Source organism: Microtus ochrogaster, chromosome 5, assembly GCF_000317375.1.
Source record: "Microtus ochrogaster isolate Prairie Vole_2 chromosome 5, MicOch1.0, whole genome shotgun sequence".
Lineage (NCBI taxonomy): Eukaryota > Metazoa > Chordata > Mammalia > Rodentia > Cricetidae > Microtus > Microtus ochrogaster.
This window is the reverse complement of record NC_022012.1, coordinates 53,504,055-53,516,494: the sequence shown is the minus strand read 5'-3', so window position 1 is coordinate 53,516,494 and position 12,440 is coordinate 53,504,055. Positions and strand designations below refer to the sequence as shown.

At 39.2% G+C, this 12,440-nt stretch overlaps 1 protein-coding gene across 1 annotated transcript in view; it reads left to right on the top strand.

The window, feature by feature from the left end:
* The window catches only part of Dop1a (DOP1 leucine zipper like protein A), a 74,455-nt gene that overhangs the window by 54,784 nt on the left and 7,231 nt on the right, over window positions 1-12,440 (top strand). The window contains exons 25-35 of the mRNA XM_005347693.3: window positions 626-681; window positions 1,943-2,047; window positions 4,387-4,453; window positions 4,838-4,982; window positions 5,135-5,214; window positions 8,217-8,326; window positions 8,601-8,750; window positions 8,872-8,933; window positions 10,337-10,489; window positions 11,536-11,672; window positions 12,155-12,210. Coding sequence (XP_005347750.1) covers window positions 626-681; window positions 1,943-2,047; window positions 4,387-4,453; window positions 4,838-4,982; window positions 5,135-5,214; window positions 8,217-8,326; window positions 8,601-8,750; window positions 8,872-8,933; window positions 10,337-10,489; window positions 11,536-11,672; window positions 12,155-12,210 — 1,121 coding nt within the window. The remainder of the gene's footprint in view (window positions 1-625; window positions 682-1,942; window positions 2,048-4,386; window positions 4,454-4,837; window positions 4,983-5,134; window positions 5,215-8,216; window positions 8,327-8,600; window positions 8,751-8,871; window positions 8,934-10,336; window positions 10,490-11,535; window positions 11,673-12,154; window positions 12,211-12,440) is intronic.

The following is a 12,440-nucleotide window of genomic DNA, read 5'->3' as shown; positions in this document are numbered from 1 at the left end:
AGCTCTGTAGACCAGGCTGGTCTCGAACTCACAGAGATCCGCCTGCCTCTGCCTCCCGAGTGCTGGGATTAAAGGCGTTCGCCACCATCGCCCGGCAAGACTGTGATTCTTTGCTTATCTAAAACACCTGATGATCTAATAAATCCCTGAATGGCCAAAAGCAAGGCAGGAGAAAGGACAGGTGGGGCTGGCAGGCAGCAAGTATAAATAGGAGAAATCTGGGGAAAGGAGCAAGAGAAAAAGAGGATGACGCTAGGGGCCAACTACCCAGCCAGCCATGGAGTAAGAGTGAAAGTAAGATGTCCAGAAGAAAAGGCCCAGAGGCAAAATGTAACTCATAATTTAAGTTTAGAAAAGCTGGCAAGAAATAAGCTAAGCTAAGGTCAGACATTCATAACAAAGAATAAGCCTCTGAGTGTGATTTATTTGGGAGCTGGTTGGGCCCCCAAAAAGCAAAAAAGACTAAAAAATGCACAACATTTTGGCACCCAATGTGAGACACCAACTGTTGTCCTTTTGGAAAAATTGGTTCTGCCTTTTAAGCCAAGACTGTCGTACCAGCAACTGCAGCTCCACCAAGGCATCATCTTGCTTCACTGTAAAACTAATCTTCTTTTGTTTATAGAAACATCTTTCTCTGGAAGTCTGCATGCTTCAGTTTTTCTATGCTTATATACAAAGGTAAGATGCTGATGTAGACCTTTTCTAATCAGTTGCCACCTGTACAGCTTCAGAAGCTACAAGGAAAAGCACTTGAGTTCTTTCCAAAAGTAGTGGGTTTGCTCTTGTTACTGTTGCTTCCTCTGAAGGGAAAGGAAGAAGCTCTACAGCAGAAATGGTGTGGCTGTTAATTCTGGGCATGCTAATGAGGGAGCTGGGCAGATCCTGCACTCCAAAGATGTGAACAACATGTGGTTAATAAATAGTGAACCTGCAGGCAACTGACAGCTTTCTCTTGAAATCATGTTCACTGCCTCTAAACTAACTACTATTTTGATTGGTAGAGGTGAATGCATAGCAATCCATTTTGGTTGCCTTTTTGAGAAAGAAAAAAAATAGCCAGAGACCCATAAATGAATAGAGTAGAGTAGAGTAGAGTAGAGTAGAGTAGAGTAGAGTAGAGTAGAGTAGAGTAGAGTAGAGTAGAGTAGAGTAGAGTAGAGTAGAATAGAACAGAATAGATGCTTGCAATTATCTTCATGTTTGGTATTCACTTTTGGTATTAGCTGACTCTGAACAAAAGCAGTATTCTAATACAATTCTTCCTTAAGAACTTAAATCCTAATCTTCCCTAATGGAGCAACTGTATTAATTTGTGACTAACATCTGTAAGTCGGGGTTTTGGTGTATTTAAATTGATGATGACTTAAAGCAAGACCTGCATGAAGTCTCTGCTTAGGTACAGGTGGGGTAAAGGTTGGGCTGAAGGCAGAGATCCAATTCAGTTTTTTGCAGGTGGAAGGCTGGTGTGTAGCACAGATGGACCATAGTTTAAAAGAATTAATGCAGTTATATTTTGTTACTAACACTGTATGTGATAAGACATCTCCATTGCTAATTTTAAATTAAGAAACTATATCAAGTATTTAAATGTGCTTCCTTTTCTTAGTAGAAAATAAAAATTTTTAAATTTCCATTCTTATTTTTTGGGTGGGGGCGGGTTTCAAGACAGGGTTCTCTGTAGCTTTGGAGTCTGTCCTGGAACTAGCTCTGTTGACCAGGCTGGCCTCAAACTCACAGAGATCCGCCTGCCTCTGCCTCCTGAGTGCTGGGATTAAAGGCGTGCGCCACCGCCGCCAGGCACATTTCCATTCTTTAATAGTCTATAAAAGTTTAAATGCATCAGATATCTTAGAACATGTGTTAAGGGTTGTAAGAAGACAGGAGAAGATTAAAGTTTCTATCTTTACTGTGGTTTCTATCAAACTGATTTATATTTCAGAATTCCAGTGCCCAATTTAGTGGACAGTTGGACATCACTATTGGTTCTTCTAAAAGATTCTATACAGCTGAGTCTTCCAGCCCCAGGGCAGTTTCTTATACTTGGGTAAGTAATCCGCCTTAACAATTTTGAAAGGTTAAAAATATAGCTCGGTTTAAGAACAAATACTTATTATACAAAAGAACCTGAGTTCAGACTCCAGCGGCACACACACAAATGCATCTCTATACATATGTGTACATACATACACATGCATACATGCAATTTTAATAAAGACATAATCCTCAGTGTCCTGATTGTTGAAGAACATGTTTTGTGTGGCATGTCATCTGTGTATCTGTTCACAGGCATCTTGAGGCACAGATCCAGACATTTAAGGTCTGTAAGTGGAAGGAAATAGGAAGGAATACAATATGTTTAAACATATACAGGCTGTAGAACACAATACAAAAAGATGACAACCAGTCATTATTTGGGATCAGTAGGGAAACAGTGGGGAAAATGCACGTGAGTCTGTACTATGCCTAAAGGAACTTTGTAGGAAAGGTATGCTGAATCCTGCACATAAATAGTCTTGAAATTTTTGTTTTGTTTTGTTTTTAGTATGTTTTTGTGTTCATTGGTGTTGTGGCTGCAGGTATGTCTGTCTGTGTGAAGGTGTCAGAAACTTTGGAGCTGGAGTTACAGGCAGCTGTGAGCTGCCATGTGGGTGCTGGGAATTGAACCAGGTCCTCTGGAAGAGCAGTCAGTGCTCTTAACTTCTGAGCCATCTCTCCAGCCCCCAGTCTTGGAGTTTCTAGATCTAGGCTAACAGATACCTATTTGTTTGATTATTTGGTAAATGCTAGTCACCTTGCCTTACTAACAGTAAGCATCGCCTTGTGTAGTGTTGTTTGGGAATTCATAATAGATCTGTAATAAAAACCTGGTACGTGAATCACAGTGGTAAGAGTAAAAAGACTTTATTGTATACTAAGACAAGCTGCATTATCTGGTTTGGTGATGGTGTGTCACAGGCAGAGAAATAGTAAAAAATTAGGGTGGGCAACAGGAGATGGGTGCTGCTTGGAAAGAAAGTTGAATTTTATTGGATAATATCGGTAATGAGTGAGAGATTGGCATGACTGCAAACTGTAAAGAGAGGATGGTGCTCCTTATGATCAGGGAGCTAGGAATTTATTTCAGTGGGAGGTGAGAAGATGTGAACAACTGATATTGGCATTTAGAAAGCAGGAAAAAGACGGGAAGGGAGCTAGACAAGGAGTTATCAGGAAATATAAAAAACCAGGTGTCGTCTGTGTGGCATCTAGAAACGAAGGTTAAGAAGATGGTGAGGAGTTGACTCAGTGAGTAAAGCACTTGAAATGACAGCATGAAGAACTTACATAAAGTTCAGTGCAATAGAGTGTCTATACCCTGTACCTCTGCACTGAGAGGAGAGGCAGAGGTGAGAATCCCTGGAGCTCCGGGGCCAGCTAGTGTTCTGCATACAGTGAACAATGCTCCAAGTGGTAGAAGACAAGGACCCACAGCTGAGTTTGTCTTTCGAATGAACTCCACATGCTCATCATGGCGCACACATCTGTGCAAGTGAGTGCACACACACAGAAAAGATAGATAGAGAGAGGGGGGAGGGAGGGGAGAAGGGAGGGACGGAGGGGTGGCACTTTTTGGAAGAAGTTGGAGTGATGAGGATTTGGTAAGAGGCTGGGTTGGAGATTAGAGAAGCACTGATACTTAGTAGCAAGAAGTAAGGGTAGAATGTTGCAAGTGTAGGTGGAATGGAGAAGGAAGGGGACTTTTTTTTCAAAGATATTTGATCACAAGAGAAGAAAGAAATGAAAAGCAGGTAGAAGGAAGTGTATTTTAGACGATGGAATATGTAAGGATGTTTAGTAAACAGGCTCTGAAGTTGTACCCTACCTGTGCTCAAATCTTAGCTCCTTTACTTAGATATGTGACCTTTAAGTAGGGTAGGTCATTTAACCTTTCCTTGGTAAAATGGAAACAGTGATGATGCCTATCTCATACGCTTGTTAAAAAGGAGTAAAAGAGTTAATATTTATTAAGTTCTTAGAGCAGTGCCTGGCCATTAATCCATGTCATTGAAGTGGATAGTGATTCACTAAACATTCTAAACATGAAGAGAATCATTTATAGCAATAGACTCAGGAGATACTTGGGATGTGAGCTGAAGAACAGGAAGTAGCAAGTAAGATTCATTATTATCACTGTTTAGTACCTTAGGCACAGATTCTTCTGCTGTTATTGCAAGACATATGGATTCCTTCCATTTGAAGGTTCTTAACAAATAATGATGCTCTTAGTATCATTGTGTCTTTCCACACATAAATGTTAAGGACTAGGAAACATGTACTACAAGAAATTACACTTTTCCTTTAGACTGATAACTTTTTGTTTCTTTTTAAAAATTGCTCCTACAGGGTTCTGAATGAGTTTATTATGAAAAATCCTAGTTTGGAAAATAAAAAAGACCAAAGAGACCTTCAGGTAAGGCATTCTGAATTCAAGGTTGCTATCTAAATTAAAAGTTAAAATTAAGAGATATCACAGAAGATAATTTATGATGTTCCTTCTAACTACTCTATAAAAATCAAGATAGTCTATTATATAAAAATGGTACCAGGGTGGTGGCTTAATGTCTATAATCTTAGGAAGATAAAGGTAGGAGGATCAGGATGCCAGTATCTGCAACATACATGAGTTTGAGGCCAGCCTGAGCTACACAAGATCATTTCTAGACAGGGTGAGGGAGTGGGGGAAGAATATGTATTAGAAAATATCTCTTGTCAGAACATAAAACACTTCAAAAGCCCATGACTCATTTGCATGTGTGTGTGTGTGTGCACAAACGATTCTTCCTTGTTTCTCTAGGACGTGACTCACAAAATTGTGGATGCTATTGGTGCAATTGCTGGTTCCTCTCTAGAGCAGACAACGTGGCTCCGACGTAACCTAGAAGTTAAGGCTTCTCCTAAAATAATGGTGGATGGGACCAATTTGGAGTCTGATGTTGAAGGTATTGTGCTCCTTTCTCTTATTCTCTTGGCATATATTTATTAAACAGTGTTTTATTTAGATGGTAAGCTCATCCTTTTTTTCATCATTAAATAGCTTTTATCAGTGAGAAAATACTAATCATTATCTTTACCCATCTCTTCTTTTATTTAGATATGCTATCACCTGCAATGGAAACCTCAAACAATACTCCCTCTGTATATAGTGTCCATGCACTGACATTGCTTTCCGAGGTAAACATTATCAAGTGTTTTCACATGCACACTGAAGCGAACAGTTAAATAGTACATATCACTGAGAAATTCTGATCTACAGACTGAGTTCCAGGACAGCCATGGAAACACAAAGAAACCCTGTTTCTGAAAAACAAAAATAAGGAAGGAAAGAAGAAATTCTCATAGAGAAGTTTTTAATTTCAGAAATCATTTTGTGCTTCTAGAAATCACTGGCATATATAATTACCAAGTATAGGACAATGTGGGGCAATGCCTGTGTATTTGTGTGTGCGTGCACATACATGCACATACACCTATGCATGTGAAAGCCAGAGGTTGATTGTCAGCTCTCTCCTCTATCATTCTCCAGCTTTTATGTTTCGGCCTCTTCACTGACACATGAGAATGGCTGGCCAGAAAGCTTTGAGGATTTATCTGTCTCTGCCCTGCTAGTACTGGGGTTACAGATAGACTCCACCATTCCCACCTGGTGTGAGGGAGCTGACAATCCAAACTCAGGTCCTTCCTTGTGCAGCACCTACTTGATCCACTGAGTCTCCAGCTCCAGATAACAGGTTTGACCTTGACTGTATAGTGATCTTAAGATACTGCTCTCTTGCCCCAGATATTTTGAATTTTTTGAGAACTCCAAACCAATTTCCATAGCAGCTAATTAGTTTATGTTCTGGCCATTTTTTAAAGATTTTCTGCTCTATTAAATGCCTATCACATCATAGCCCTACATCCTTACAGGCATTTGGTTTTTAATTTTTTGACAGTAGTCATTTGGACTGGGGTAAAGTGGAATCTTGGGGTACTTTTTATTTACATTTTCTTTTGTTTTAATTTTGGGTTTTGTTCGTTTGTTTGTTTCAAACAGGGTCTAGTTCACTATGTAGACCAGGCTGGCCTTGAATTCAGAGATCTGGCTGTCTCTGCCTCTGGAGTGCTGGGATTAAAGGCATACACCACCATGCTCAGTCTGATTTGCATTTTTCTAATGGATAGATGTGCTGGGCACTTTGCCATGTGTCTATAGGCCATTTACATGTGTTCATTTGCCCATGAATAGCTTTTAGAGACCTTTCTGTATGCTGACCTTTTGCTCTGGCTATTGTTTCTTTGGCGTGCAGAAGCTTTTTAATTTACTACAAAATCCTATTTGCTGATTCTTGCAGTTATTTGCTAAGCTATTGAAGTCAGAAGGCAGTTACTGTGCCTAGTTCTTAATGTGTATTCTCTGTTTTCTTCTAGCAGTTTTAGCATTTCAAATTTTAACACTAAGATCTTCCCATTTTTTTTCTTTTTTTCTTTTTTTTTTTTCTTTTAAAAATGGTGTGGTGGTGGTGGTGGGGTGGTGGGTGGTGGTGGGGAGATCTTCCCATTTTTAATTGATCTGGTTTCAGTCTTCTGTGACACCTATGTTTGGGTATGGGATTTTCCCAGTTCTACTTGCTAAAAAGAAAGTCTTTTTATTTTCACCTTTGGGTACCTTTTTCAAGAATCAGAATATTGTCGATGTCTGGACTTGTTTATTAGTTTTCTATTCCGTTGGCCTATGTGTCTGTTCTTGTGCCCTTATCATACATTTTTGTTAGTATGACTGTGATACCGTTTGAAGTCAAGTATACCTGCACTTTTCTTTTTTCGCTCAGTATTCTAGATCTTCTATGTTTTACTGTGAATCTTAGGACTTTTTGTTTGTTTTTTTCTGTGAAGAATGACATTGATATTTTGGTAGAGACTGCATTGAATCTGTAGAGCTTAGCGTGTTTGTGACCATTTTTACAGTATTAACTCTGCCAGCCCATGAACACAGGCCGTCTTTCCATTTTCTAATGTCTCATTTAATTCCTTTCTTCGAAGCCTCATAGGTTTTGTTGTAGAGGTCCTTGATACCTTTGGTTAAGTTTATGCCTGTTTGTGGTATCTGTGTTTTTAAAAGCAGTTTTTAGATTTTTTCATTGTGTGTACTCAATTATATATCATACTGTGTTAAATAAGGACGTTTTTAGATGAGTATATGTTGTGCTTTGAGACTGTCCCTCTCCACTATCCCTTGTTCCCCCTTTCCTTTTTTGAGGAAGTTTTGCTTCTAGTTTCTTACCATACATTCACGATTTTATGTATTTAATAAAGCCAAGGACTACAAATATAATTTGTCTAATACTGGCTTAAATGCTTAATATGATTATCTCTATTTGCAACTGTTGTCCTGAAAATACATAACTTCATTGCTTTTTAATGGCTGTAAAACAGTCTAGTGTTCATAAATGCCACATTTTCATTTTTTGTTTCTTCGTATTAGATACCTAGTTCCATAACTTTGCTACTGTCAGTTGTGCAGGTATCTCTGTTAGCTGGAAGTTCTTCAGGTAAATTCCATATGTTTGATTCCCCTATACCACATCAAATTCCATATGTTTGATTCCCCTATACCACATCGAGGTATACGCAACAGAATCAAAGTCACTGCAGCAACACCCTCATGACAATTACACACATGCACCATAGCCACACTGTAGAATTAGCCTAAGTGCCCATCAGTAGATGAATGAAGAAAGGAAATATTGTTCACATACACAGTGGAGTCTTTTTCAGACATAATGAAAATAATGTCATTTGGATCTGATTGCAGTGTGGAAGGGTGGAGGTAGTTAAGTATAAAGCATGTATAGCAAACAAACCCATTATAGGACCATACAGATGTGAATGCTGAGTCTTAACAGAGGTTAGAAAAAATGACTGTATGACTGTTGGTTACTGAACTAGGATTTACAAAGCCCAGCCTGATTAGCTTTGGAATTTTCTTAAGCTTCTTTTTAAGTCTGGGGAAGAGAATGCTGAGGTTCCCACTCACTATCACATAGAAGGTCCTGGACTATTTTTAAACCTCTCTCCCTCAGTGTAGATTTTCCTCCTTTTAAGTAGCTTTGGTTTTCTTCCAAGTTGGAAATCAGTACCCACCTCTGACCCCAGTTTCAGCATGGAGATAAATTTGTTTCCTTTCTGTTTTGTAGGTATTGGCTCATCTTCTAGATATGGTCTTCTACAGTGATGAAAAAGAACGTGTTATCCCTTTACTTGTAAACATTATGCATTATGTTGTACCCTACCTCCGAAATCACAGGTATCGTATGATTCCAATAGATTTCAGCTAATTCACACTCTGCTACAAAGTCTGCCCCCTTATTGTTATTTGTGGCCTCAAGTACAAAATGATGTTATTCTTACCATGATTCATTTATAATAGCTAAATTTTAAATTTGCATCTCATTTTTCTTATGGTCCCTTCTGTTTCTTGTTTCTATTTTGGTATCTGAGACAATGAGAACACACATAATCCAAGATGATGACCAAAGTGAAAGCATCATGTGGTTTAATGTGTTTTTTTTTCTGTACAGTGCCCATAATGCCCCTAGTTACCGAGCCTGTGTCCAACTGCTCAGCAGTCTTAGTGGGTATCAGTATACACGGAGAGCCTGGAAAAAAGAAGCCTTTGACCTTTTCATGGATCCCAGTTTCTTTCAGATGGACGCGTCCTGTGTTAATCAGTAAGTAGTCCCCTTCTCACTTTCACTCCTTATAGTCGCCTGACAGCAGTCACTGTCTAGCAAAGGTAGGCTTTAACAAGCGTAAAATCTTAATGACTTATGATAACCCTGTGTCTTTCAGTTGGAGAGCAATTATGGACAACCTGATGACACATGATAAGACAACATTCAGAGATTTGATGAGTGAGTTGTGACAGCCCAGGCAATATTTTTCTTGTACATGATTTGTTATTAGCGTGCACTATTCTTTTGAAAACTATAGGATTATCTCTTTGTCAAGGTAATTGTAGTATCCTATAGGACTATAATAGACTGAGAAAGACAAACATCCCATGTTTCCCCTTATATGGAGAATATAGACTTTAAAAAAACAAGTTACAAGAGATAGGGAACAGTGTGGGAATGAACAGCTATACCTCCAGCCCCTAAGAGACAAAGACAGGAGGCTCACAAATTCTAGACCAGCCTAGCATATACGTATATAGCAAGACTCTGGTAAAAGACAAACAAAACCCAAGATACAATAGTAGAATGAGGGCTGTGTAGAAAATGAAGAGTACTGGTGAATGGTGGGATTAGAGAGAGTAATGCAGTATGAGCAAGAGTAAGATATGTGATGTTATTGTATGGAAGTACCTGGTGAGAGCTCTCATTTTAGACAGTGAATGTGTGCCGACAATAACATTACCAAGGATAACTTAGTGGCAAGTAAATTATCCTTTATTTTCCCATGACACGGCCTAGTTACTGTTACTGGTGCATAATAGACACTTGATAACCACTGACTAGATAAGAAGACTGAACGTGGGTGAGACAGAAGTTAGCCAATGGGGTCTAACCTCTGTGATCTACTCTGAATCTCTGCGGCCCTGGATCTCCAGGACAGAGAATGGGGGTTGGGGGAGGGGAGGAGAAAGAGTGTTACTAAACTGAACTGTAATCGCTGGAATTCTGCGTCTGTACAGTTGTATATCCCAACTGGTTTATCTGGAAAAAGGTTGTCATAATTAGGAAGTGAGGTTGTAAAGGAAATAAAATGGAGCAATGTGTGACAAATTTTAAATGACAGCCAAGAGTTATGTATTTTACTTTATCTTGATTCACATCATGTTTGATGTGAAACTGAGGGAGCCAACCCTTCTTAGAAATGGAATTCCCAGCCAAAGGAACAGAAATTGCAAACATTTTGGGGTGGGAACAAACTTCGTGAGTTTGCAAGACAATATGGCTATAGTGGCGGAAGTCAGAAGCAAAGAACTAATAGAACAGGGACTCATAAGAAGAGCTTGGTTTCTCCGGCAATTATTTTTTAAAATAATACAAAAGATTTAACAAAATACTTATGCAGATGGGATTTATAAAATGGTATTATAAACCCACAGTTCTAAGTGTCCTTGTCTGTCTACATCCAAATCCTGCCATTTGACCCTCAGGCATGTGTATGCTCAAACTGTGCCAGCTTTTCTGCACCAGATAAAGGTCCAGGTCCTCTGCTATAGTCCTCTCAGTGTGTATGTCACTCATTTTTAAAAAGGAATGGTCATTTTCAGATGATGATGGCCTTCTGCTTCCGTTCCTTTTTATAGCTCGAGTAGCTGTGGCCCAAAGCAGTTCTCTCAATCTTTTTGCAAATCGAGATGTGGAGCTAGAACAGAGAGCCATGCTTCTTAAAAGATTGGCCTTTGCTATTTTTAGCAGTGAAATTGACCAGTACCAGAAGTACCTTCCAGACATACAAGGTAAGTAATTAAAGCATTTTATCTACTCTATCTGAATTACAGGGACATGGGATTGCATTTATTTGAGTTAGGGGGGCTTTGTTTTGCTGTTTCGTTATTTCTATCTCAACCACACTTGTGGGCTGAGATAAACCACAGGTGTGGGTTGATGGACAGTATTACATAACAAATCTTTTTAGCTTCATTATGTAAAAGAAATCAACACTGAATTTGAAAGACACTAAACATTATCTGTGATTTATTATTTGGTTCAAATATCAGAGGAATTCATATACAAAGTCAGATAGTCACTGTTTCACTCTAGGAAAGTTTATTCCTGTGTTTTAGTTGTGAACAACTTTTAGTTGCTATGGGATAGAATCCACATCTAATAAGAACATACTTTTTTTTTTTAAATAAAATAGTTTATTAGTGATTATTTTGGGTCTGGGTAGCCAGGAACGAATGAGGAACTTTGCCCAACAGACTGGCACACCAACGTGGTCGACGTCCATGCAAAACCTATGAATGCTTTAAAAGGAATTCTAGGCACACACACACACACACACACACACACACACAGAGTTTAACACAGCTTCTTGCTCTGTTTGCTGGCAGTGTGCTGCAGCTCCCTCAAGAGAGGGCTTCTTGATTCAGCAGTGGCAGAAACAAAAACAAGAACAAAAACCACAAAAAAAAATGTGCAGTTTTGTGTTTCCAGCTTCCAGCACAAATTCTGCAGCACAAATTCTGGTTCTTTCAGGAGACTGAGCATTTTTTTATTTTATTTTTTAATTTTTATTGACCTGTTTTTCTCTGCTCCCCTCCCTTCTTCCCCTTCTACCCTCTCCCACGATCTCCATGCCCCCAATTTACTCAGACGTTGTCTTTTTCTACTTTCCATGTAGATAGATACATAGCTGATTTTTATGTACATTTCATGTCCCTTTTTAGCCTCTAATGAAAGTAACACCCTACACAAGATTTTTTTTCTGTGTAGAATAGACATTAAGTTTTATAATAATTGGAGTTACTTGGGCATTGAAAATATGCTGCCTTTGTTTCAGAGAGATTGGTTGAGAGTCTCCGTTTGCCTCAGGTGCCGACTCTTCACTCTCAAGTGTTCCTGTTCTTCAGAGTATTACTTTTAAGAATGTCTCCCCAACACCTTACCTCTCTCTGGCCTACCATGATCACAGAACTTGTGAGTTAATTTTAATTTATAAATTTACCAATATAAACTGTAAAACAGAGTGGTTAATTTCTCCATGCTTTTTAGGTGAAAACTAATTTTAAGGACTAAACTCAATTTTATCAATTCTTAAAGTTGAAAATAGTAAAAGTAATTACTGTTAAGAAGCTTAAGCCTCAAATTATGTAGTACAGACAGCCAGCTGCCTTTGAGCCTCGACTTATCTTGACACATTGTTGGCTTTGTCATAGCCAACAGGTCCAGTGTCTCCCCTGCAATGGTACTTCTAGTGAGATACAGCTGAACTGGATGGTTAGGGACTGATGCAAGGCATGTACTCACCCTTCCAGCACAGCATCATCCCACTTAAACTCACTTCAAAGATTGTAGTAAATCTTCCTAAAGTAAACCCTCCCAAGCCCCACTTCCAACAGAGATAATGTTGAAAAACTCCATTTCCACTTGAAAGTGAACATTTCCTTTGTGGTCTGCAGGTGCAAGTATTCCTACTAATGGAGCAAGAGCTCACTGCTGATGAAGATATTTCACGGTAATGTGTGCTTCTGTGTCCGTATGTTCCTCAGGGGAGTTCAGTTAGCCCACCTCTAAACACTGCCATTATTTGGGGCTGGAGCGATGGCTCATTGGTGAAGAGGATTTGCATCTCTTTTAGAGGACCTGGATTCAATTCCCATCACCCACACGGTGGCTCACAATTCCCATCACCCACACGGTGGCTCACAATTCCCATCACCCACATGGTGGCTCACAATTCCCATC